At 42.6% G+C, this 27,783-nt stretch overlaps 1 protein-coding gene across 1 annotated transcript in view; it reads right to left on the bottom strand.

Annotated features, from left to right (window-relative positions):
- Positions 1-27,783, bottom strand: part of PDGFD (platelet derived growth factor D) — a 985,364-nt gene that overhangs the window by 469,185 nt on the left and 488,396 nt on the right. Inside the window, exon 3 of the mRNA XM_069202356.1 lies at positions 25,495-25,675. Coding sequence (XP_069058457.1) covers positions 25,495-25,675 — 181 coding nt within the window. The remainder of the gene's footprint in view (positions 1-25,494; positions 25,676-27,783) is intronic.

The following is a 27,783-nucleotide window of genomic DNA, read 5'->3' as shown; positions in this document are numbered from 1 at the left end:
GGTGGCTACCATTTCTCTAGTCTCCTGAGTGCTCTACAAGGAGTTAGACAACCAATGAACTGATTCCTGGAAGTATTTACTATAAGGGGTATGGAAGATAGGTTCTATGTTTAGAGGTAACCATGGTATATTTCGTGGCAGGTTTGAGTGGTTAGTATATTGTTGGGTATAGACAAATACATTGTCATCCAGTAACCGTCCATATTGGTGTGAGTAATCACATTGATGAGACTTCGGAAATTATAAATGCGTAAGGAGTGGTTAAAATGTTAATACTGTTATTCGTAACCTCTTGTTGCTAACATTAGTTGCTAACGGTGTGTCAGTATGTTTCTGCTTACTTCAAGCTCTACATATGCCATGGCATGGGTATTACTCACGACTGAACCCTACCATACTATTGCCCCAATCTGTCCTATTGCAAGATTGTCAGTAGCGTAAGTGAACGAAAAGTAAAAAAGTAAACCTGTAATTGATGGTGAAAGACTTGGTTGTTTGAATTATATCAAGGTAAAAAGAAGGTCATGACAGTTATTTGTCATTTCCACTGTTTCGGGCATAATGTCAACCAGTCATGGTGGCATTTAAATAAATTAAATTTATTAGAGGCTGAACTTACTGGAAAATTCTTAGTAATCAGCCTTAGTACAATTTATATTCACAGAGACAAAGTAAAGCACGAAATACACCACCAAAAAGGTACCACTGCACAAAAATGCCAAACGTGTTTGAGCCTTCTCACTACAGGGAGTGCAGAATTATTAGGCAAATGAGTATTTTGACCACATCATCCTCTTTATGCATGTTGTCTTACTCCAAGCTGTATAGGCTCGAAAGCCTACTACCAATTAAGCATATTAGGTGATGTGCATCTCTGTAATGAGAAGGGGTGTGGTCTAATGACATCAACACCCTATATCAGGTGTGCATAATTATTAGGCAACTTCATTTCCTTTGGCAAAATGGGTCAAAAGAAGGACTTGACAGGCTCAGAAAAGTCAAAAATAGTGAGATATCTTGCAGAGGGATGCAGCACTCTTAAAATTGCAAAGCTTCTGAAGCGTGATCATCGAACAATCAAGCGTTTCATTCAAAATAGTCAACAGGGTCGCAAGAAGCATGTGGAAAAACCAAGGAGCAAAATAACTGCCCATGAACTGAGAAAAGTCAAGCGTGCAGCTGCCACGATGCCACTTGCCACCAGTTTGGCCATATTTCAGAGCTGCAACATCACTGGAGTGCCCAAAAGCACAAGGTGTGCAATACTCAGAGACATGGCCAAGGTAAGAAAGGCTGAAAGACGACCACCACTGAACAAGACACACAAGCTGAAACGTCAAGACTGGGCCAAGAAATATCTCAAGACTGATTTTTCTAAGGTTTTATGGACTGATGAAATGAGAGTGAGTCTTGATGGGCCAGATGGATGGGCCCGTGGCTGGATTGGTAAAGGGCAGAGAGCTCCAGTCCGACTCAGACGCCAGCAAGGTGGAGGTGGAGTACTGGTTTGGGCTGGTATCATCAAAGATGAGCTTGTGGGGCCTTTTCGGGTTGAGGATGGAGTCAAGCTCAACTCCCAGTCCTACTGCCAGTTCCTGGAAGACACCTTCTTCAAGCAGTGGTACAGGAAGAAGTCTGCATCCTTCAAGAAAAACATGATTTTCATGCAGGACAATGCTCCATCACACGCGTCCAAGTACTCCACAGCGTGGCTGGCAAGAAAGGGTATAAAAGAAGGAAATCTAATGACATGGCCTCCTTGTTCACCTGATCTGAACCCCATTGAGAACCTGTGGTCCATCATCAAATGTGAGATTTACAAGGAGGGAAAACAGTACACCTCTCTGAACAGTGTCTGGGAGGCTGTGGTTGCTGCTGCACGCAATGTTGATGGTGAACAGATCAAAACACTGACAGAATCCATGGATGGCAGGCTTTTGAGTGTCCTTGCAAAGAAAGGTGGCTATATTGGTCACTGATTTGTTTTTGTTTTGTTTTTGAATGTCAGAAATGTATATTTGTGAATGTTGAGATGTTATATTGGTTTCACTGGTAATAATAAATAATTGAAATGGGTATATATTTGTTTTTTGTTAAGTTGCCTAATAATTATGCACAGTAATAGTCACCTGCACACACAGATATCCCCCTAACATAGCTAAAACTAAAAACAAACTAAAAACTACTTCCAAAAATATACAGCTTTGATATTAATGAGTTTTTTGGGTTCATTGAGAACATGGTTGTTGTTCAATAATAAAATTAATCCTCAAAAATACAACTTGCCTAATAATTCTGCACTCCCTGTAGTTGTAACTTATCACTGATCTATCGAGTGTACCCTTGACCTCTGCTGAATTTGTATCTGGACAATTGCATATTGCAATTAGATTACAACTGAGATATGACTTTAAGATATGTATTGTGCTGGAGGAAAAGCCCCCAAAATTGCCACATGTGGTTACATGATTAGAGCATGATCTAATAAACACAACAAGACCAAAATGACAAAAATCCAATAGGTAGAAGCCGATATAAGAATTTGTACATAATAAATTGAAATGCAGTGTTTGAAAGCCTAAAGTGGGGCTATCTGCGGCTATCCAGTCGCACTGGATTGGGTCAAATTTTAAAAGTCGGATACAGGTACCAGCCCTGGTCCACTCAATGAAACATTACCTTGGTTTGGAGTTGCATCAACATTTGGAACAGGATGCGAGGAGCAAAGGAAGTGATGCTCTGGCATTGATCCTGAGGATGTAGGTGATGCATTGGGAATAGAGGCAGTGAGCTGCACAGTCGGCAATACAATGTTCCCAATCCTCACAGCAGCGGTGATGTGCCAGCATCGATGGCGATGCAGTGTCCTTGATCCTCGCAGCAGTGGCGATGCATCGGCATCGATGGAGATGTGCTGATTCCGAGCAGCTCAACAGCGTTGATGCATGGGTTTTGGCAGTTGCAGCACTTTATACCCACTTGAAAGTGCCCAGGACCGGATTGGCACCACTTGGCAGGGCCAGACACTCAAATGGCAGAGTCCAGGTACTTTAAGTGATGAGTTAGAAGTCTTTTGTGTCCCTGATACTTCAGAAGAACAGGAGGCGAGCCAGAAAGTCCTTGGAGTCAATCTGGCTCGGAGTTCAAGTGTTGTGTGTCCAGTCCTTCTCACCCAGGCAAGGAGAGCATCAGGTAGCAGGTCTGCACTGCAAGAAAGCATTTCTTCAAGAGCAGCAGTCCATCAGAGTAACAGTCCTTGTAGCAGCACAGCAGTCCTTCTTCCTGGCAGAGTATCCACAAGTCTAGAAGTGTACTGAGTTTGTAGACTCAAAAGTCCAGTTCTTCGACCCAGCAGTGCCTTTGAAGTGGGGGAGAAGTCAAAGAAGGGCTTTGTAGTGCACATATGTCCTCTCTTCCTGCCCTGGCTACAGACTCACTACAAGGAGTATGCAGTCCTTTTTGTGGGGTCGGACACAGCCTATTCAGGTGTAATGGTGAGGCTGTGGCCAGATCGTCCCTCCTATCCTACCCAGGATGGCCCCTCAGGATGTTGATGACCCATCGGTTGCACCTACGTTCCCTTTCTGTGTGGCTGTCTAGAGGGAATGCACAAGCCATGCTGCCACCCCATCAGAGACTTAAGTTGGAGAAAGGCTTCAGGCACAAAGGGCTTAGAGCAGGACAATGCCAACTTTCTAAAAGTGGCATTTTCAAAATTGTAACAATAAATACAACTTTACCATTAAAGATGATTTATCATTACAATTTCATAGGTGCTAAACATGCCATATCGACTCTTTCTCAATCAGGAATCACACCTTATTAACTGTAATAAGGAATCCCCAATGTTACCCTATGAGACAGGTAGGCTTCACAGTAGTAAAAAACAAATTTGAGAGTTTTTTACCAGGACAAGTAAAAGTTAAAATTATATTGGGTCTCTAGTTGGCAGAGGTATGCACCATGTCCAAGTCTAATCAAGATAAGTCAGATACACACCATAAACTAACCTGTGCCCTCCTTCTGGTAGATCGGCACAGAGAAGTCAGGCATAACTTAACAGACAATGGGGGTCATTCTGACCGGGTCGGCGGTAGCACCGCCAACAGGCTGGCGGTGCTCCGCCGGGCATTCTGACCGCGGCGGTACAGCCGCGGTCAGAAACGGAAAGTCAGCGGTGTACTGCCGACTTTCCGCTGCCCATGGGAATCCGCCATGGCGGCGCAGCTTGCTGCGCCGCCATGGGGATTCCGACCCCCTCACCGCCATCCTGTTCCTGGCGGTTCCGCCCGCCAGGAACAGGATGGCGGTGAGGGGTGTCGTGGGGCCCCTGGGGGCCCCTGCAGTGCCCATGCCAATGGCATGGGCACTGCAGTGGCCCCCGTAAGAGGGCCCCACTTTGAATTTCAGTGTCTGCTCAGCAGACACTGAAATTCGCGACGGGTGCTACTGCACCCGTCGCACATCCTCCACTCCGCCAGCTCCATTCGGAGCCGGCATCCTCATAGAGGGGTGTTTCCTACTGGGCTGGCGGGCGGCCTTTTGGCGGTCGCCCGCCAGCCCAGTGGGAAACCCAGAATACCCGCGGCGGTCTTTTGACCGCGCAGCGGTATTCTGGCGGTTCCCTCCAGGCGGGCGGCTCCCGCCGCCCGCCGGGGTCAGAATGACCCCCAATGTGTAAAGTATATGTGAAACACTTAAATTACAGTAACACAGAGAAAACACCACAAAATGACTCCACACTAGGTCATAATAACATAGAATATTTATCTGAGCACAACAAGACCAAAATGACAAAAATCCAGTAAATAGAACTCAAGATATGAATAAAAAAAAAAAAAAAGGCAATTCAGCACTTATAAATCAGTAGCGGTAAAAGGGTTACTTGAGGTTGTACTAGACCGTGGTAACTCCAAAGTTCAGGCTGACCATGATGAGGCACGGCAGCTATAGGATCCACGCAGGGCCTACTGAAAAGAACCTTGGATGGAGGGCTGTGTTGATGTCTAGGAGGCGATGTGTCAGTTGCAAACCGCACAGTCCATGAGTTGAGTCATCATTGAGACGCTTAAATATTGAAGCAGTGACTTTGAAGTATGGCATCAAACACTCTGTGATAGAGCTGGTGCATCATCATCAAGCAGCACAGCGAAGGCGATGCACCAGAGCTGCTGGTGACGCATCAATCCTGAGCCGTGCAGTCAGCAATGCAAAGTCCTCGAGATAAGCGGCAGTAGTGATGCTTCGGCACTGAGGGAAGATGCGGCGGCTCCAATCAGCGCAGCGGTATTGATGCATCAATTTTTGTAAAAGAGCAGCTGCAGAGTCCCCTTTCACGACCCAGGGCTGGATTGCACCTCTTGCCAGGACAAGACTCACAATTGGCAGAGTCCAGCAGCCAAAGCAGAGTTGGAGGAAGTCTTTGATGGCCCTGAGATTTCAGAACAGGAGGCAAGAAAGCAAGCTCTTGGAGCCACTGGGTTCTTGTGAGGATGTAGAAAGTTAAGTCCAGTACTTTTTACTCTGAGGCAAGAGGCGGAAGGCATCTGGAAAACACCGCAAATCTGTTCAACCGAGTGGCGGTCCCTCCTGGCAGCACAGCTGTAATCTTCCTGCAGAATGTCCTCAGATCCAGAAGGGTACTGATGAGGTTTGGGGTCCAGTACTTATACTCATTTGAGCCTTTGAAGTGGGGAAAACTTCAAAGAGAGGCCTTTGAAGTGTACAAGGTCCCTATCCTTCCTTCCCTGGCTCCAGACGCCCGGCACAGGGTTATGCAGCTCTTTGTGTGGGGACAGGCACAGCCCTATTTAGGTGTGTCAGCTCCTCTCTCCCATCTAGGAAGGCCGATCAACCTGGCGATGGTCAATCAGAATGTAAATTTCACACCCCAGCTCCCTTTGTGTGTGTCTGTCTAGAGGTAATGCTTATAACCCAGCTGTCACCCACCCCAGATGTGTATTCAGAGACACACAGAGGCACAGAATGGTTAAAGTATGAAATGCCAACTTTCTAAAAGAAGCATTTTCAGCCTTACAATTTAAAATCTGACTTCACCATAAGTTGTGATTCCAAATTGTGAGTCAAGAGACACCAAACTCCAAATTTCTAGCTAGTTCTAATTGGAAATTACACTTAAAGGCTGTTTCAAGACAATCCTAATTTTAACCTATGGGAGAGATACACCTTGCAATAGTGAGAAACAATACTTTTTCACTACCAGGACGTGTTAAACTTAAAAGTATGTACAAACTTTTAAATATACTGCACCCTGACTTTGGGGCTAGCTAGGAGCTACCTTAGGGTTAACTCACATGCAATAAAAAGGAAGGTTTAGGCATGGCAAGTGAGTGAACTTGCAAGGTCGAAATGCCAATCTAAAACTACACACAGTATTTGCAGTGGCAGGCCTGAGGCATGTTTAAAGAGCTAATATCGTAGATAGCACAATCAGTGCTTCAAGTCCACTAGTAGCATTTAATTTACAGGCCCTGGGCATATATAGTGCACTTTACTAGGGACGTGAAAGTAAATTAAATATACCAATTCTGGATAAGCCAAGATCACTGTGTTTTGGAGTACAGAGTACCTGCACTTTAGTACTGGTAAGCAGAGCTAAAGTACACAGAATCCTAAATTCAGCATGAAATAAAGTCCAAAAAACAGGAGGTCAGAAGGTAGAAAGTCAGGGGAAATCAGACCAAAGGATGCCAGGTCTAACAATGTACATTTCAATTTTAAGAGAAGCAGTGCTTAATGGACTTTGATTTATTGAGTGTTATTTGATTCATTGCATAGTTTTGCATTTCTAGACTGCAGTCACTTCCCTCAGTTAGACTTCGAATGCTCTGCCTCCCTGTGCAGAGAGTTCCACGCTAAGAGGTCCTTCGTCACCAGTATGAGAGTCCCATAAGCGCTACAGGCCAAAGACCCAGTATATACATCTAGGACATTTTGACCCAGGTTCCTCACATAATCATTCAATTATGTTTTTTAAAATTAATGTGTAGGTGAAATTTAAATAATGTCTTTTTTAATAATAATTTCACCTTTTCAGTGCTGCTGTGCATACATCACACATTGGCCCTCATTATGACATTGGTGGCAAACGGCGTCTACCGCCACCACGACGGCAGCCAACATGCTGTCGCCGTGGCTACCAGCTGCTAACCGCATTATCACTGTAGGCGGAATCCCATCAGAAGGCTGGCGGAATTCCATCGCCAGTCATGGCGGCGGACGGCGGTAAGGTGGCGCTGCTGCCAGCTGGCAAAACACCGCCGACCGTATCATGTTCCATGATATGGCCTGGTGGTGTTTTGCTGGTGGACACGGCTGCTGGCAGCAGCACCGCATCCCGTCTCCTGCAGGAGAACCCCCTACAAACAGGTAAGTCCAGTAGTCCGACAGGAGAGGGGGTTAAGGGTGGCGTGTGTGGGGGTGTTGTGTGTGGGGGGTGTGTGTCTGTTTTTGTATGCGTGCATGTGAGTGTGAGCCGCATGGAATGTGTGTGTGTATGACTGAATGTGAGTGTACATGTCTGTTGTGTGTTGTGAATGCGTGTGCGACAATGTATGTTAGTGTGTGTTGCGGTGTGTGGGTATGTATGTGTGCATGTGTGGGTCGATGTGGGTATGCTTGTGTGTATGAGTGCGTGTGTGGGTGTGTGGATGTCGGGGGGGTTGGAAGAGGGAGGGGAAGGAGGGGGGCGGGGGAGACCCCATCAGTGCCAGGGAAGGAATTCCCATAGTGCCTACCGCTATGGTTTTCGTGGCAGTAAGATTACCATGAAAACCATGGCGGAGACCGAAGTATAGCAGACGGAGCAGTACATATGTCATAATTTGGGAAGAGGTACCGCCAGCCTGTTGGCAGTACCTTTCCCCAAATTACCACCGTCCACCAGTGTTGTAATGACCACCATAGTTTCCTAACGCAAACATGTGGATTCCTCACAGAAGCCTATTTAAGTTCTAGGCACTAGATTGCTTTGATGATGTGGTGTGGTTAGCATTTATACCGACACATTATTTTAGCTCTGGGCTTGCACCCTTTCACCAAGATACAGTTCTATTCCTCTTATTATTTTAGCAAAGCTTCATTTTAGTGGAGATGCTTGTTGGAAAAATATATATCCATATGTATGTACCACATAGATTTCATATTAAAATTCCAATTCTCACCTGCATTATTTGAAACCCACTAAGCTATCTATTCCTGTCCCTGACCAAGATGCTTGCTCATGTGCCCCCCCCCCCATCACAGAGCGGTTCCCTCTCCTTCACATTACTATTTCAGCTCTGCACCAAGGCTTCCCTGCTGAGCTCTCTGACACCTACGCCAGCTGCGCAAACAAACCTCTCCAAGCCATGTTAAGTTTATCTCTATCTCACACATTAAGGGACATATTTACAAGAATGTGGCGTATCATAGATGAAGTACCCCTTTTCTTGGCCTTCCCCCACCTACTGACAGCACAGTAGTGCCGTATTTATGATACAGTGCACCACTGTGGTTATTAGGCCATTAGCATCAGAATTTTTGATGCTATTGTGGTGCTTTGCTGTACTAGCATCATAAATGTTGACACTAGTGTAGCAAAGTGCAAAGAGGACCATAGGTTACAGTGGGTGCATTATTTTAAGGCCTACTTTGAGCAGGCATTAAAATGATGCCAAAATGGCGCAGTGAAACTTGTAAATTTTACTGTGCCATTTTTGCAGGCCTCCTAGCGCCGGAATGCCCCCTTGCATACATTATGCTCACAAAGTGGCAAAATGCATGCATTGAGCCACTCTGTAAAAATGGCATGGCAAAAATGCCTCCTTAGCCCACATTAGTGTAAAAAAATGACACTAAAGTGCAACAAGTAGGAGCTAGGAACCTGCAAATATGCCCCTAAGTTCAGCCAGTCAGGCCAACCCACAAGCAAAGTCATAGCTTCCTTTTGCCTATAAACAGTCCATCAGTTTTCTGTTCTCTTATTTTTGCCCACACTGCATTATGTATAATTTTACACTGTGGTTTTGTAGTTGGTGTGTATGCAGAATTTCTATTTTTTATGCGCTTGCCCATGTTTGAACTATGTCCCCTTTCAGGGTTTTGCTGTGACAGCATTTTCTAACATATATAAAGGCCCAACAAGAATGACTTGGGGCAGAAGAAACTTGTGTCAAAGGCATACACACTGATGTGTGTCTGCCTTCTGTCTTGGCCTGCCAACAAACATTACTATCTCAACAAACATTTCATCTGTTCTGGAGCCTTGCCTGGTACTTGTGTTTTCTTAGCGTCACTCTAAGGAGGGTTGGAAAAGTTGTTTCCCTAACAAATGGTGTCAGAAGTGGGATGCGTGAAATGGCACCAATGGGAAGTGAACTAAATACCTTGCGGTCATAGCCTTTCAATGCTTAGAATATAACTGGTAGTAAAGAGGTGATTAAGGTGTTAAAACAAATATAGCTAGCAATTAAACAGGGGACTGAGGATAAAAATGTAAGTTTTTTTTCCATAGCAATAAGTTAGAGTGATAGTGACAGATGCCTTCGGGGCTAACATAAACCCATGCAGGAGAGCCTGAGCGAAAAGTTATTTAGTTTTAATGGAACCCCAGGGGAAAAAACCCTCCCAGAGTGTAGCATGAGAAGCATTTGATTATCAGCTGGCACCAAGATGCAGGGAAATAATTTTGAATTGTGCACAAACAAATTATCTGTCATTGATCAATGGCTGTATTTGAATATTGTGTTGATTAAGGGTAATGTGCCACAATGTCTCATTGCAATGTTTCTTTGAATTATATGTAAAGGAGTGCATTACTGGATTAGAGAAGCACAACTGTTTATGTGGTGTCTCTTAGTTGTCAATAGCTCTTGATTTTTCTCTATCTCTCTCTTCCTATCCACCACTGCATAACAATATTTTGCAGTATACAAGTGTTGTGTTTATCTTTCAGGGTGTAAAATTGTGAAAGAAGGGAACAATGAACAACAGCAAGTCTAAAGGAAACATAATGGTTGTGAGCTCTTAAATGTTGAAAAAGGCTTAAAAGTTGTTTACTCAGCTGACAGGGAAAAAAGGTTTAAATTACCACCAGATAGTCCTGCAGCTTAGGTTGTAGAAGATACAAATTGTCTGGAACATGTAACACCTTTCTGCACACTAGTTTGGACTTGGAAGGGGAATAACGGGGGTGGCCTAGATTTGATTCTCTTGACATAGATGATATTGAACACTCAACAGAGACTTTAGAATTATGGGCTGACACATCATAGGAATCACAGTGTAAAAGGTGATTGCTTGCAGCAGCACCTTTCAATTGCTAAAAAAATGAAGCTCTCTTTTGAGAAACAAAGGCTAGGCCCATAGTTCTGAACTGCACAACCCTGATTGGCCTACTAAAGGATATCAAGAGTTGTGCACGTTTCTGATGATTATGGAAAGGGATGGTATTTTCAAGGTAAAAAAACACAGCAAAAAATGAGAAAGGGATGATGTTGCAGCAAGTACAAGGACAGGAGGAGCCAGAGGAAATGTACTTTTGCGAGGTGCACAGCATAGACAGGATGAAGGACAAGGATACCAGAGAAGAGACCGGAGTAGGGATCAGTGTTATGTTTGCGGGAGGTATGGACATTAGGGCCGAAATTGTAAAAGTTATAGAGGTAGAAGAGATAGAAATGGCAAACATGACAGGTATGAGAGGAATGATAGAAACAACAGGAATGACAGGTTTGACAGGGATGAGGCCCAGCCATTAGCACTACCCATTTTTAAAGATATCAACAAGCACAGCACTCCCTGAGGAACCCTTTCCAGAAACACCATTGATCAGCATAGGACCACGCAGAGAGAGAGAGAGAGACGACCCAAACTGCAGAAAACCAAGCCCAGTGATTTATGATAAAGGTATCAGACACACCTGAGGAGATTCACATGTTCCCAATTAAGGTAGGAGGTGAGGAAATGGATTTCCTAATAGACAGAGGTGCAACCCTCTCAGAAGTAAGAAACAAGTTAGTTCCCAGTAGTGGTGAAACAGTCACTACTGTAAATGGGACTCTGATACATGAAAAGTTATCAGAACCCCTACCAGTTTCCATTGATGACTTCACAATGACCATCAGCTTCTCCTGTGACCAGCTGCACCCATCAATTTGCTCGCTTATATTTTTCACAAAATGGGATTTACTTACAAGTACCTGAGGACAGGTTAGAACTTGCTAATAGAACACTAACTGCTTCCAAATTAAATGAAGATTCTGTGTTATGTACAAACTGTGTCTTGTCTCTCTCTCTAACACATTACCAATGAACTCTGTTACAGGGAGATTTCTACAATGACATGTTTCAAGTCCTGTTTAAATACAGTCCTGACATTTAGAGTGACTTGGTAATTAGTTTAGTGCAGTTGGCATTAGTATCCGGGACCATACACTGTACTGCAGCATTTATAAGGGGCCAATGCCTGAATGGTATGCCTACATGGCAGATACATATTTGTACTGGACAATGGAGTTGCTCAAGGACACATTGTATGTAGACAAAGAAGGGTGTGCCATGACCATTGAGCTAGGACCACAGGAAGAGAGGTTATTTCAAGTGCCAGCTTCAGAACAACAGGTGCCTGTATTACCAGGATTCTGCCCTAAAGATTTGGGTACCATGGTCAAGCGCTTTCAGGACACACCAAGAATTAAGGATTTTACATTCCCTTTGGGAGTTGTGTCTGTGTTGGGAGATGGAGAAGGATGGTGTTGAAGCTTGTGTATGCTCAGAAATGACAGGGCTGCAGTTTTTGACACGCTTGAAGGGAGTATGGCTTTACAGATGACTAAAAATAAGGTTCTAGAACAAATGAACTCAGAGGTTTGGGCAAAACACAAAAATTAGGCAGGATTCATCAAACATGCCCTCTCCCTAAAGTGATGCTTAAGGAAAATGCAGAACTACCTTATGTGCATCAGTATAGACTGTCACCTCAGGCAGAGGTGGGGCAAAAACCTGTGACTGAGTCTCTCTTACAACAAGGTATCATTAAAAAGACTACTAGCCCCTGATATAGCCCAATAACTCCACTGAAGAAGGGCAATACAGGACAGTATAGATTCATACAGGATTTACGCCTGATGAACAACATTGTGGCTCCCTTTGCACCTGTTGTTCCTGTCACCAATATTATGTTATCTTCTATGCCTGTAGAGGCAGAGTACTTTTCAGTCATAGATCGCTCCTCTATGGGCTTCAGTATTAGAGTCCATCCAGAGAGTGAATACCTTCTTGCCTTCATAATAAAAGGCAAAACACTTTCGCAAGACTCGCTTCGCAGAGAGTCCCACGGGCTATGCACAGGCAGTAAAGACAGACCTTGAGAGCCTACACCTGGAAGGTAGTAATGTCATCTTGCAATATGCTAATTATATCCTAGTGGCATCTCCATCACCTGAGGCCTATGAAAAAGACACTGTAGCTCTGCTGAACCACCTCCAGGAAAGAGGAGACAAAGCACCATTGTAAAAATTTCAGTGCTGCCAAAAAGAGGTGATTTACCTGGGTTATGTGGTATCCAAAGGTACACACAGTATATCACCTGACAGAATGAAAATGATTCAATGCATGTAGCCCCCGTCCACCAAGAAGGAAATGATGCCCTTCCTGGGGATGATAAACTACTGCCGCCAGTTGGTCCCTGAGTACAGATCCTATGATGCCATCTTCAGGGAATGCATAGTACAAGATGCACCCAACAACATTATATGGACTAATGAACTTGCAGACAGTTTCGAAAAACTGAAAGGGACATTGTGTACTGCACCAGCATTGGGGTAGCCTGATTACAAACTGCCTTTTCATCTCTATGTGTCAGACCAAAATGGCATTGCGAATGGTGTGCTGACAGAGCAGCATGGCTCTGGAAAAAAGTCTTGTTTGAGAGCAGTAGCCACAACAGCTGTGATGGTAGATAGGACGCCCCCCGTTGCACTGGACTACACTTGCATTGTTTCTGTACCACATTAGGTACAGTTGTTGTCATCAGCAGCAACACAACATTTTTTGGTAGCCATGCTCACAGGTTATGAGGTCACATTGTTGTCGAACACTAATATCACTATTAAAAGATGCCCACCCATTAAATTGGCAACGCTATTACCTGCTATAGGTGATTCTGATGAGATCCCATTTGGCTACATTATTACCTGCAATAGGTGATTCTGATGAGATCCCTGACCATAGTTGTGTTGAGGTTGTAGAAACATGCACCACACCCAGACACGACTTACAACAGACACAATTAGATCTAGCAGACTATGAGTGGTACACTGATGGCTCCTCCAGCAGACTAACAGACACTGACTACAGAACAGGGTATGTTATAACAACAGTATACAGCATAATTGAAAGTGCAGCTCTGCCACCTGGCACATCTGCCCAGCAAGCTGAGCTGTATGCTGTAACAAGAGCATGCATCCTAGCTGAGGGGAAAACTGTGAAGATTTACACTGATTCACCTTATGCTTTTGGAGTTGTCCTTGATTTTGGCCTGCTGTGGCAGTGTCATGGTTTCATAAGAGCAGCAGGACAGCCTATTCAAAATGGACCTTTAGTACAGAACTTATCAAAAGCAATATTAATACCTAAGGACATAGTGGTTATAAAATGTGAGGTCCATACAGGAGTTAATACCAAGATAACCAGAGGTAACACCATGGCTGATACAGCAGCAAGGCAGAGCATGTTTCAGCCAATACAGATGGTGCCACTGATGGCAAAAAGCATTCCAAAAAATCAGCTCATTCAGATACAATTGTTGCTGGCTGATGTGAAGGAAGCACAAGGGTCTGCAACACCAGATGAGGAGGGAGTGTGGACTGATGCTGGATGTGAGCAGAATGATAAGGGACTGTGGGTCTACCAGGATGGGAGGCCTGTGGCTCCATGCAGTATGCTCCTACCCCTTACAAGGCTTGCTATTGGACCCACTCACATGGTAAAAGGGGGGGAAGAATTAATTAATTAGCCAGGAATGGTTTGCACCAGGGATAATTCTGTCCCCAGTGTCTTGTCTGTGCCCAACATGCGAAAGGTCAGTCCCCTACAACACATGATCACTTGACAGTACCACGGGGTCCCTTTACCAATGTCCAAAGAGATTTTGCCTATATCGCCCCAGTGAATGGATTTAAATATTTGCTGGAGTATGTGGATCAAATTTCAAAATGGGTGGACGCATTTCCCACAAGGAAGAATGATGCGGCAAAGTTTGTGCGACGCTTGACGAAAAATACCATACCCCGATTTGGGGTCCCCGAGGGCATAAATAGCGACAGAGGGGGTGAATTCTTGGCTGCAGTTGAGCAAAAGGTGTGTGACTGTTTGGGAATAGAGTAGAATAAGCATGCCCCTTACCACTCCCAAAGTTCAGGACAAGTGGAGAGGATGAACTCCACAATTAAATAGGATTTGCAAAGACAACTGATGCAGCAGGCCTGAAATGGCCCGATGTTCTACCTTTAGTGCTGCATGCCATAATAGCAACAACATCTAGAACAACAACTATTTTGTTCCCCCTTGAGGTATTTGATGGAGTGGCCTATATCCGTGGGGTTGCGGTTGCCTCTCCCATCATTCCAAGCAGCACTGCTGTGGCCAGATGAACATACTTCTGACTACGCTGTAGAGTTGTCAGCAGTCTTGAGGCATCAACATCTCCAGGTGAAGGAAGTTTTGCCCCATCCATCCTCAGAGCCCACACACTCTTTTAAAGCTGGAGACAGGGTCATGGTGAGAAAAATTAAAAGATGTTTCTCTTAGTTCTAGAATGGACTGGACAACACATCGTGCTTCTGGTGGGGCAGACAGCAGCGAAGGTGTCCGCCCCACCAGAATCACGGCACTAGGGGGGTCATTCTAACCCTGGCGGTCGGCGACCGCCAGGGCTAAAATGACGGAAGCACCGCCAACAGGCTGGCGGTGCTTCCTTGGCCATTCTGACAGTGGCGGTAAAACCGCGGTCAGAAAAGGGCAACCAGCGGTTTCCCGCCGGTTTACCCCTGGCCCAGGGAATCCTCCATGGCGGCGCTGCTTGCAGCGCCGCCATGGGGATTCCGACCCCCTTACCGCCATCCTGTTCCTGGCGGTGTAACGGGTGTCGTGGGGCTCCTGGGGGCCCCTGCAGTGCCCATGCCACTGGCATGGGCACTGCAGGGGCCCCCAAACAGGGCCCCGGGTGCCACTGCACCCGTCGCACCCCTTCGACTCCGCCGGCTCCATTCGGAGCCGGCATCTTCGTAGAAGGGGGTTTCCCGCTGGGCCGGCCCAGCGGGAAAGCCAGAATGGCCGCCGCGGTCTTTTGACTGCGGTGCGGTCATTCGGCGGTTCCCGCTTGGCGGGCGGCGGTCGGAATGACCCCCTAGGTGTAGATCTGCAGGAACAATGACTGAGACAGAGGTACCTGTAACTAATGAGCACCTGCCACCCGTGGAGCAGCATAACATACCAGAAAAGGGGAGACAAACCAGACCTTTCCTAAGAGCCACGCTGAGGGCCCCCCAGCAAGTGTCACAGAGACAGTGACACCAACTGATACTGTTAAGTGAAGCACATGATGTAGTGCTGAAGAAGGGTGATGGTTGCACCTTTGGAAAAATAGACTGAAGAAGACACCACAGGACAGGTCCATAAAACCAGCCCTGAACAAGATGGCTGCAAACCAGGAGAAGAAGCAGAGGACAGCGCGCAGCGTGCTGTTGACTTTTTGACACTTAGAGAAAGTGTCTTAGAACTGAGTAACAGAAGGCACTTTATAACTATATCTAAGACTTTGGGGAAAAATGCATTGCATAGTGCAAACAATATTATTTATTACCTTCATTTTGTGTGTGCTACATGTATTTTGACAACAAGCTGACCATCCCCTCATTGCAGTACATGAGAAGGTCAAGTCCTAGGTCTTGAAAATGGCTGGATTATTTTAGAGTTATTCAGAGACTCCAGCGACCCCATTAGCTTACACGAGACTCCTGTGCCTATACAGAATTACGCGCAAATAAAATGATGCCTTATATCAAATGTGGCTTGGGATTGTGGAGAAGGAAGGATTGGATGGCTCCCACATTGTACCATACTGCCAAATATTCAAACCAAATACCCAGTGTCTCCTACAATGGAAAACAATGAGAGGACAGTGCATTTCCTGCATGTATAAAGCATCATATTTCAGGATGTAACCCAACTTCCCATACTTAGGATATCTAGCAAGTAGCACGTGTCCTAACATATTAGAATTGAATGATACCACAGGTAATTGGATTATAAGGGACTGACAGTTAGTGAGTAGGATCTGGACAACTAAAGTACAAGGCAAACAAGATAACTGCACCTTACATTACTGGAACATCTTTATACATGGAGAGACAATGTTGATAGGACCTGATGATCTTCTATACTATCCATTAATTGAGTGAGAAAATGATTATACTATTGCACTAAATGTGATTTCGAAAATATTAGAATATCCTTTATGGTCAGCTCGCTGCTCTTACATGGCACCTTGGGCAAGTTCTAGGCAGACTGGATCACACATTGTGGTCCTAGTGACACAGTTAGTGAGCAGGATCTAGGATCCCTGGATTGTGGTTCTCCCTCCTTCACAGTACTATTTCAGCTCTGCACCAAGGCTTCCCTACTGACCTCATTGTGCTGTGCACCAAGGCTTCCCTACTGACCTCACTGACACCTAAGCCAGCTGTGCAAACAAATTCTCCAAGCCACATTAAGTGTAGCTCTGTCCCACACATTAAGTTCAGCCTATCAGGCTGACCCTAAAACAAGGTCATGGCTTCCTTACGCCTACAAAGAGTCCACCTGTTTTCTATTCTCCTGTTTTTGCCCACACTGCTTATGTATAGTTTTACACTGGGGTCTTGTAGTCTGTGTATATGCAGCCTTTCTATTTTTAATACGCTTGCCCATGTTTGGTCTATGTCCCCTTTAGGGGTTGTGCTGTGTCAGCACTTTCTAACATATATAAAGGCTCAATATGATTAACTCAGGGCAGAAGAAGCTTGCTTTAAAGGTGTACACTGGGATGTGCGTCTGCCTTCCACCTTGGCCTACCAATAAACATTGGTACCTCAACAAACATGTCATCTGTTCTTGAGTCTTGCATGGTGCTTGTGTTTTCTTTGCATCACTCTCAGCGAGGTTGGAAACATTGTTTCCCTAAAAATGTTTTATTATTTTTATCACTTCCCCTTTCATGCAGAATTTGTTTTTCATTTTCCTTGTATGACATGTTCAGCCTGTGCTCAACCCAAGGCTGCACACAATAGAAAAACATTTGTTGTCATATCTGGGCAGTGCTTAGAACATCAGATGTTTTATAATAAAACACCACACTGCCCCACCACCTTAGAAGGGACATTCCAGTCAGCTTGCCATCTCATGCGGAATGTTGTCATCACAGTCTCTGCTGAAACTCTGCATATTCTCTTCATCCATGCGGGGTGAATCCCAGCAGACCAACCGACCTCTTCTCTACCTATAGCACAGGTATGGGGATTGTGTTTTCTTCCGGGGACTAGATGGGCATATTGGGGATAACATTGCTATTGTTCTGATGTAGAATCTTAGTAGTGCAGGTAGTGATTTTAGAATCACTATTGTGACAGTATGGGGGATTTTCCCTCTGTTTCACTTTTCTAGTCACTGCTCTAAAAGTGTTGTGTTTTATTATCCTAATAATCACAATCAATGCTTTCTTACATAGAATGCAGTTGCTTGAATGAACGTATTGAACCAAATCCTGCTTCTGTTTGTCTTTGCATGTATGAGAGGTATGACTGAGAGAAAGGGGTTAGGTCTGTTCCACCACGACTTCCCTGAGAAGTCTTAAGAGTGTCATGCAGTAGCCTGCCACAAATCACCTTTAATCTTCGGTACTGGTGAGGTGAGCCTAGGTAGCCGAAAGGGTTAGTCCGACAACTGTTACATAGTGTGGGATCAGACTCAGTCCTGCATGCTCGGTGCTGTTGCTGTCCAATATCCAGCAATCTCATTACTACAATGAGAGTCCTACAGCAGTGGGAGCTCATCCATAGCTCACAACCAAACTGAGGTGTCGCTCCCTCATAGTCCAACAACAACAGGGTATCCTAAACCACAGTCCCATTTTCTGCACCGACCTGCACAGGTTCTTCTTGACAAAGGAACTCTATAGAAATTCAAATGACTTCTTGAAAGTTCCTTCTTTCCTTTCATTTCCTCACTCTTGCAATCTGTGTTTAATCAAAAGTGGTAAATCAATAAGTCCAGAAAAAGAAATAGTGTGCAGTGATCGAATACATTCTCACTCATGTTCTTCTCCTTTAAACCACATCGCAACAATGTCATCTAAGTTCTTTCAAACCAGGTAATTTCAGAATCTAGTTGATGAAAATGATTCACATAAGTTAATACATTCATTTATCCTTGCTGAATAAAACAGAAGGCTTCTTCAGTGGAGTACTCCAAATCAGGATGTCTAAACATAAAAGCGGATGGCTAGACATGAGAAGTATGTCAGTTGGTTTCTAATGGAGCTGCTCATGACAGTGTTGATCCAGGAAAACAATTAATTAGGTGAATTGCTTGCACATAGTGCACTTGAATGAACTACTGAGCCGTCTATAAAATATTACTTTGAGGTCAGCAACTCACATTTGTTGCACCTTTTGCATCAGGTCCTGAGGATGATTGATATTGTTACAAAACCTAAGGAGTTGGTGATGGCACAATCAATTAGGGACAGGAGATTAAAAAAGTTTGTGGAGTATCCTTCTAGATTACCTAAGGAAAAGGTGTCTCCCCTAAGTAGTCACAGTGACACCATGCACAGAACAATATATGTGAAATGTGCCACAATTCTGGTTTTGATTTTTAGTGGGTGATAACCAGGAGGAAATACCCTTGAAGCGGAAAATCCTACTTTGGCAATCTTGTAATTCCTAATTGAAGTTGAAGAAAAAATCAGCAAGGCAACAAACTCATTCTCATGCTAGGAAGGGGAAAAGAGCCAGGCTACACCAAGAGAAAGTTTTTATGGCACTTTGGAGTGATCTAAAAGTGGTGTCCGTCAATGCTGTAATAGAGAGTGCATGGAAGTCTTCTCCTGACCTCATGAACCCTCAGGTGAGTTCTTGGTACTGTCCTTTGCACAGATCCCAGTACAAATGTAACATCATGAGATTTAGTCCACTATTATCAGGCACCCAATATTAAGCTCAAAACGTGTTTACTATAAAATGATTACATTTATTGGTTTAAATTGTCCTTCTTAAGTTTGTTATTCTTCACTCGACTATGACCTGTCTCATTCACAACTAGTCTCTAATAGGACCATGCTCTGCCTTCATTAAATCAAATCTTCTTCTTTTTGCACCTCATTTGTAAACAAAAGTGAGGTCTGATTACTGTATTTGTTTATTCAGCCTTATGGGTTTCTTTTTCAGAATTATTTTTTATTTAATATATAAACTGACAATAAAAGTGCAGTACCAGTGTACGGTTCTTATGCAACAACTCATGTGACACATATTATGTTATTACTAACGAAAATCACACTTAGTATCAAATTATATTTTGACATTAAATATAATACAGTTTTATGGTGAGACATAAATAGCACACATGATTGTAGTAGGGAACATGGAATACTGAACATTGATAGGTTAGAATAATTTTGCAACAGCATCGAGGGCCAAAATATCAAAAGATAAGTGCACAGATGAGGCAAGGATTAACTATTGCTTTCATACAACCCTTTTTATTGATTTTAAATCTAATATGGACCTACAATAAAACATAGCAATAATAGTAACAAAAACAATGGTGCTTTCATTCCCAACTATTTCCCTAATATTTCCTCCTGCCGGTCACTCCCTCCAAAGCACCCACAGCAAGCTATCCAACAAGTGTTAGCATTAGTCAATCCCTGAATGCTCATATTTCTCATTCCAAGGTGGTGGTCTATGAAGTTCTGGGGCTAATGGAGATCCCACTATAAGTTGCCCACTTCCTCCAGATCTTATGTGTTTCTCAGGGCATCCCCTACTTTTGTACATAGGCAGCGCTCAACTCATAAACCAGTCAAGGCTCTTAAACCAGCCCTTCTTAGAGGAAGAGTTGATGGCTTTCCACATATGCACAATGTCTTGCTTGGTCACAGTAAGGCCTAGACACAACAATGATAAACTATATTGGTCCTCATTAAAGTCTGTGGTGATGATGTGTACTAGTACTAACCTCAGCTTTGAGGAGGTAATCCTCCCCAGACACCCCTCCTAGACAACATAGAACCCTTCTCCACCCTTCCACATAACCATGTTGTATTTAGAAGGTCCTTCTCCTGAATCCCACACCAAAGGCAAGTAGGAGAAGTTGGCATCCGCATTCGCCAAAGTTTCTGCCTAGTAAGGTACGTCCTATGAAGAAATTTCAATTGGATGAGGTGAATTATTCTTAACTCCACATCTGTGTACCTTGAAGAGAGGTGATATATATCAACAAAATATTAATATGTGGAATTAGGTACAGATGATCTTCAGAAACAAACCTTTTGTCCCTTCATATATTTGCAACGATATTCTGTCCCATTGATATTTATGATTCAATATTACCAGCGTCCACCACTACACTGTTTTGTCATTCTCTCTCTGAACACTATCTTCCAGATTATATCTATTTTTTAGAGTAGATTTATTTATAAGGCTAGATTGAAGAGTTTGCTAAGAATTCCTCATGAGTGGGTGGGGTTTGAGTCTTCCAATAATGAAGGATTCAGACTTTCACTACTGTGTTGCAATATTGCCACAATCTTTACCGTGCGGATGGAATGTCTGGGATGTTGTTGAGTACATGTAACAAGGCTACTTTCATGCAAGGCTGGAAGAGCAAGAAACTGTATGTTGAAAGTATTTCCCATGTAGCCGCCCAACAAGAGAATAGAGATGGGCAAGTCCATAATATGTGCCCTCCTTCTGATTGCCCTCTAACATTTAGAATGTTGACTTACCCCTACTTTGCACATAGTATAAGGTGTCCAGTACCAGCCTTGAAAAAAATTTCAGAAGATTAATTTAAGCCTAAACTTTCATAATCCATGGTTTAGAGTCTCAAGTAGTAGGACCCAATGCTTTTCTGTGTTTTATTTTCCAGCATGATTTTACTTGAATAGAGTGCTGTAGTACCTGTGGTTTTGAGCCTAAAATATACCTTTTTGTGAGCCTCACAAATTGCTGCATCTCAATGGGTGCATCAAAACACCTGTGAGTCATAATATGCACTGTCGTAGTTGTTGGAAATGCCAGTGTTGATCAATGCGTATCAATACGTAGATCTCAGCTCTTCAATCACAAATGTGGTTACAGTGGATAGAATCTGTGAAATCTTTATGATACCTTTGTCTATCCACTTTGTCAAATTTAAAAGACAATCTTTTATTATTATCTATGTGTTGTTCCTTATTGGTGTATCTGCATGCAGATAAAGGTCTATTTTCATGGATCTGTAGGTGACCAGTCATGCTGTAATTATGGTTTGGACACAGGTTCTACTGTATTTGGAAGAAGAGTTTTAGTAACATTTGTGTCTTCTGCATCACAGTGCCTCTCCATAGTAGAAAGCTCCATTATGGACTTGTGACTACCCTTTGCTGACTGAAGTCTCTGTCAAGAGATGAAACACATTGGCTGAGTCTGCTGTATTGGATTTAAAATAAATATTGCACCTTAAATTCAAGGACAGCCTTTTTCTTGGGAACATGATGGGAAAAAAAGCATGACAACCCTCTGCTGATTGATATATGAAATGCCTGGGAGAGTTTGAAGGGCATACTTTAATGCCAAAGGGGAGTTTTATGAAAGTGAGTTTTGTGACAGTCAAATCAGAGGGATTGAGCACCAAAAGTGGATTATTAATCTGTTCAAGTACAGACCTGCGCAGCCACTTAGCAGCACCACTGCCATTAGAGAGGTTTTGAGTTTTTCAGTAAGTTTGTAAAGATATCTACTATGACTCCTGGATGTATATATACTTTCCTATCATCATTCCTAGCTGTTTATCACCATTTGGGATTCCTATTTATTTTAGTTTGGTTGCCAGCTGCTACCCTGCCCTTTCTCTATATACATAGTGGCTGAATCTGCATTGATATAGGGCATATTCTATTTGTTCCATAAATAGTGAGTTTAAAGCAAATTTTTATTTTTCTAATTCTTTCAGCAAATCTCTTGTAGGATGGGAATTGTATCTACTTGTGAAATCTCTGGTACAGCTTTCAAGCTTTGCCTGTTTGAGTTTGGCTTTTCTCCAAGCTATGGCATTGCGTCCTACTAATGATCCTTGTCACACGGCCCTGCCTGCTGCCAATAGTATTTGTGATGAGTTGCCAGAGCCTTCATTGTTGTCTATGTATTTATGAAAAAGTGGAGTTGTACTCCAAAAGTACTACTTCAAGTATGTTTAAATGCCTTTTATGAATTGGCCCCAAAAGTCTAAAATGGGAATTTCAAAGAATATTCATAAACAATTAGTAAAAATAGAAAGTCTGTGTCCTCCTTACACTTTTAGTAACATCGAGCAATTCTGGTTAAGTCACAAACATATTTTATAATACTTGACGGTCAATGTCCTTGGCCCTTGAAAGGGATTTTACCAAGCAAGAGAGTTCTTTTTGCAACAAACTCATTCCACTACAAGCTCCAACAATGCTTAACTCTTTGAAGACCTCTTCTCTGAAAATAATCAGTGTTAGTGGGTAAAGCAGCCCAAAAGATCATCTAAATTGGAACATTAAATGTATTCATCAGAGCAAATACCAAAGTACTAGTTTATTTTATGCTCAAGAATCCCCCATAAGGACACTGGCAATGGTTGCCTTTGAAGCCTCTATGCAGCATGTAACACATCAGGTATTACAAGTGTCTTTGTACAAGTGAAATTAGTTATACTGTTTGATTGTATTGGCTCCAAAATTACCATTTTCCTGGTAATACTATTTAAAAAATCTCTATATTTTTTAAATAATTGTTTTTATAAAATTGGAGGCTCATTTTGAAAGGTAGCTGTAAGATATTTTGGGGGGTGCAAATTTCCATGTGATCTGAGAACACCACTGCAAATACTCAATTATTCACTTCAAAGATCTTACCAGTTGCCACTGGTCGACTGCACAAGGAGTCCGAAAATGAATGTGTGATAATAAAAATGTGAATTAGATTGCACCTGAGTTTATCCATGTTAATCTTTACTTTAAAAAGTCACCAATTAAATATCACATCATTTCAATGTTGAAAACAACTTTTGGTATGTCTATCTCTTAGGTGCAGGCATCAGTCAATGGGCGACGCCCACACTCCCTCCCAAGTGCATCTGACGGCCATCGCTGGAGAAGGTTTAAGTGGACCGAGGACCCTTTGGCGCTTAGACCAGAGGGCTTCCTCTTTTTAATTTTTATCTTGGACTGTCCAGAAAGAACTTCCCGAGAACCCTGAAGTTTTTTTTCTTGATGTGAAATGACAATTAGTGCAATTAAGTTCACTGTATTTGTGTTCTGGGGGAACCAGGACAATGGTAGTCCTCCTAGTTCGCTCTTACTGCCCTTGGTTATATCCATTCCTATTGCAGGCACTAGGCCGGCCACACAAGTGGGGCAGCTTTTTTATTGGGGCAGGTGGGGTATTGCTGGATAATAGGAATTTTGTGGATTCTTTCTGATTCTGGAAATTTCCATCACAGAAATGTAGGAAAAATCCTTGATTTTAGGCAAAGTTTAAGGGTTACAGGTCATTGTGAGTAAGAAAATCTTGTGGGATCTACGCAAGGGACACAACCCTGGAATCCCTTGGGTGTCTAGTTTAAAAAAATATATGTGGTTGGTATGAACGGCCTCAAATAACGCAGCTACCCCTATAGCTGATCTCTCCATGTAGAGGGTTGGGGACTTTTGTGTTACGGTCTCTTGACCCAACCATGAAAGTAGGGGACCCTTGTTATCAGGAGACATGTGGAAACTGCGGGTGATGTGAAATTTGAGGACCCCCAGTATTTCCGGGACTTTTCTGCACAGATAATTGAGCAACATGTGTCTGTTTAGTCACATTTTGAGGTTTAAAAGGGCTTCTGGGTAAGAAAACCTCATGAGAGCCACAAAAGTCTCAGACAGCTCTATTTCTATGGGTGTCTAGTTTTAAAAAATATGCAGATTTGCAAGGTTTCCCTAAGTGCCCACAGAGATAGGTTTCAAAATCCAAAATTATGTGATGTGTCCATGTTGTGTTTTCGGCCCTTTCCTGTCATGGACACTAGGCCTACCGACACAAGTGACCATTTGTACAGGGAGACATGTGGCAATACAGAATAGCAGACCATCTACCAATTGGATTTCTATGCAGCTGTGCCTTCCAAATGTAAACCAGTGTGCAAGAAAGAAGATACCCTCTGAATCACATGCTAGCATGGGTACCCACAAATTCAGAGATGTACAAATAAACACTGTTTCCACACTCATCATATAGTGTACAATTCAGAATTCGGAGGTTTCCTTCATGCCCATGTTTCACTCTTAATATCTGACCATAAGAATTGCTTTATACTCAATGAAATACCACTGTAATGTGCAGCTCAGTTGTGGGCTCTTTGAAACTCGAGTTCTTGGACAACCTACAAACCCTATATATCACCACAACCAGAAGGATCCATTTGAGGTAATATAATATTGGTTTGTAAATTGGCTATTTTGACAAGAAGCTGCAGATGACTATGTTGTCACAAATGACCATTTTCTTACTCATTTTGTTTGAGAAAGCCTTGTGGGATCTACACAAATGACCTCTTGCTAAATTCAGAATTTTGTCTACTTTTCAGAGACGTGTAGCTTTTCACATGACTTTCACACCTGTTTCCACTATAAACTCGGAAGTAGGATAAAAGCATAGAAAATTAGGAAAATATGAGTTACCTGTTAGAAAAATGCCAAAACTGTCATTATAAAAAGTAGTTTTTTGATACAATTCCATGAGTTAAAATCAGGGAAGATGGTGATTTCAGCACAACAAACCATTTGTTGAGGCCATTTTTAGGGGAAAAACACACTTTCTGCAGTCCACTTTTTCACATTTTCCGAAATAAAACCAAAATGTAGCTATATTTTGCCTATTTTATCATCCCCTCAAGGGGAATCCATAAACCCTGTAAACTTTTAGATGTTGGAAATAAAAGGACGCAAACTTGGCATGGATACCTTATGTGGTAAAACCGTTATGGAGGCCTAAGTGCAAACTATTCCAAAAAACTAAAAAAGGGCCAAGCAAATAGGTGAGAAAGCCTTAGCAGTTAAGAGGTTAAAATCACAATGTTTAATTCATTTCAGATATTATATTACTCAATTCCACAAAATCTCAGGTTAATCAAAATATTAGATACAATGATATCCAATAAATGTCTGAGTAGCTGACTTACCACAAGAGAGTAATAGATCTTGAATCCAGGTTTAGCAACAAAATAGTCATCAGACTTAAATGTCACTTTTATATGATTTGTTTTAGATGTTAGTCTTGGAGGAACTTCCTTGTGACCACACCATCGTCCTCGGATCACAGTACTGGTCTCCGATACATCTTCCACTTCTACAAAGTCATACCTAGAGAAATAGATATTTTATTCATTAATTTACAAAATAATATACTATGGGGACTAGGGTTAGGAAAAGTGCATTTAGGTTTAAATAAGTGCATTTAGAATTGTGCTGGAGGAGAACATATGCCTATGCAGTGTATACTTCCTATCCTAAAAACACAAGCATTTATTTATTAACTTGAAGCGTCACACATGAAGTGGGTTGATTATGGTTAGATCTAATGTTAGGTAAAAGCAAACATTTTTTAATGTTACTTAAGTACTAGTATGATTGTATTGTGGAAAGACCATGTACTGTGCATGATTTCACTACTATCTACTGAACTGTGAATCATGTGTTGTAAAACTGCATTGAATTAAACATTCAATCTTATTTCCCAAATGTAATTTGGGATTCAAGCCTTTGTAAGATTATGTTAACAAGCAAGATAAGCAAGCCAACCATGGTGGGTGAGTAAACATCTAAAATTAATTATTCCTTTGTAAATCACTGAGCAATAGGTAGGGATTCAGATATTCAGTAGATTTTACTGGCCAAGTATCAATACCTCTATATATAGAACCTCATCCCTATTACATAATTATGTGCTACATTTCTGTACTGCTTCAAAGGTAGTTTACCCAACAGTACAGTGAAATGCCAGGCAATGCAATGTCATGTCAGACATATATTATGCTATGGTACACATTACTTTTTTACACATGGTTGAAATAATTGAGCAGTAACTTCTACTGCAGTAGGGCACTTCCATGTAGACATGCAATGAAGACATCGTCAATGGCTGTCATGGCAGGGCGGGGCATGGGTTCTGTTTTTTCCCTTGCCAGAAATTACTTCAAAGACAAAAAAACATCCATGTGAGAGAAAAACGTTACTGGGATTCTGACCTATTTTGAATTCAGATATTTTTATTGAAATGTTACAGATAAATCCACAGATAAATCCACAGTAAGGCATGCAAAAATATAAACTTCACAATATGCGCTGAAGCCTAGTACTAGCTAACAGAAAAATGAAATGAAATGACGTGATATAAGGAAATTAATAACAGCCAAATATGGGAGAATAAAAATGTGTTGATTAGAAATAATTATACAGGTACTTGGAAAAGAAGATCTAGAATTAGAACAATATTATTAAATAAAATTAATTCTTTTTTTTTTAAATATAACGTTTTCAGAACAATACATGAGAACTAGGAGGCTGCATAAGATATGGAGCCCGATCTCAGAAGTGATTTTCTGCATATTCCATCAACCAAAAATAGGATGCTTGAAAATACAGCCATACAGTCGTGGCTCACGGGTGTCAAAAGGGATGGGGTGTCGCTCACAGGGAGGGGGAGAAAATATTAATAAAAGTTTTTCAAAAAAAAGTAAACTTACCTTTATGCCACGTAGCGCTGCACCCCGCTCCTCTGCTGGCTGGAGGCAGGCACAAGCTGTGCAGGCTCTCTCCAGCTTAGCAACTATGTTGCTAGGCTGGAGAGCGCCCACTGGGCATGTGTATTTGGCCGTCCCAAGACGGCCAGCCAGCACTCCCCCTCACGCTCAACACCCCCGTGGCCCCACCCCTTTATAAGGAAATAACAACAAACACTGCTGCTGCTGGCGTGGGGCAACGCTCCTCCACCCTCGTGGAGGAGCCGCCCCTGCAACCATAACAATAACTTTCTCCTTGTTTTGTTGGTATATAATTAAGAATCGTAGCTAGTAGAATTGATTATGCTAACCATGTTCATAATCTACTATAAGTTTTTTGAATTCTGTAGAATTATATATGATGTGTCATGAATGTACTTGCATTAGTATCTTTAGAGGAAGTGTGCGCAACACAGTATCATTTGAAGGTGGCCACATTGCTGCATCTGTTTCAGTCAACTTCAGAATTGCAATACTGATCTAAATTCCCAAAACACATCTAGAGTTGCATCTTTGAAGACAGCATTTAATTGATGAATAAAACGTTCCACTTTACTCCTTTCCTTGGTAGATATATTAGAGAAGTGGCACAAACACTGAAAGATGACAACAATGTTTATTACATAACTTCATACATAATCCCACAACACTTCACAGGTTTGAATGGATTTGTATGACCATTTAAACAGA

Source organism: Pleurodeles waltl, chromosome 8, assembly GCF_031143425.1.
Source record: "Pleurodeles waltl isolate 20211129_DDA chromosome 8, aPleWal1.hap1.20221129, whole genome shotgun sequence".
Taxonomy (NCBI): Eukaryota; Metazoa; Chordata; class Amphibia; order Caudata; family Salamandridae; genus Pleurodeles; species Pleurodeles waltl.
Note: the sequence above shows the minus strand (reverse complement) of the source record. Positions and strands in the feature narration are given on the sequence as shown.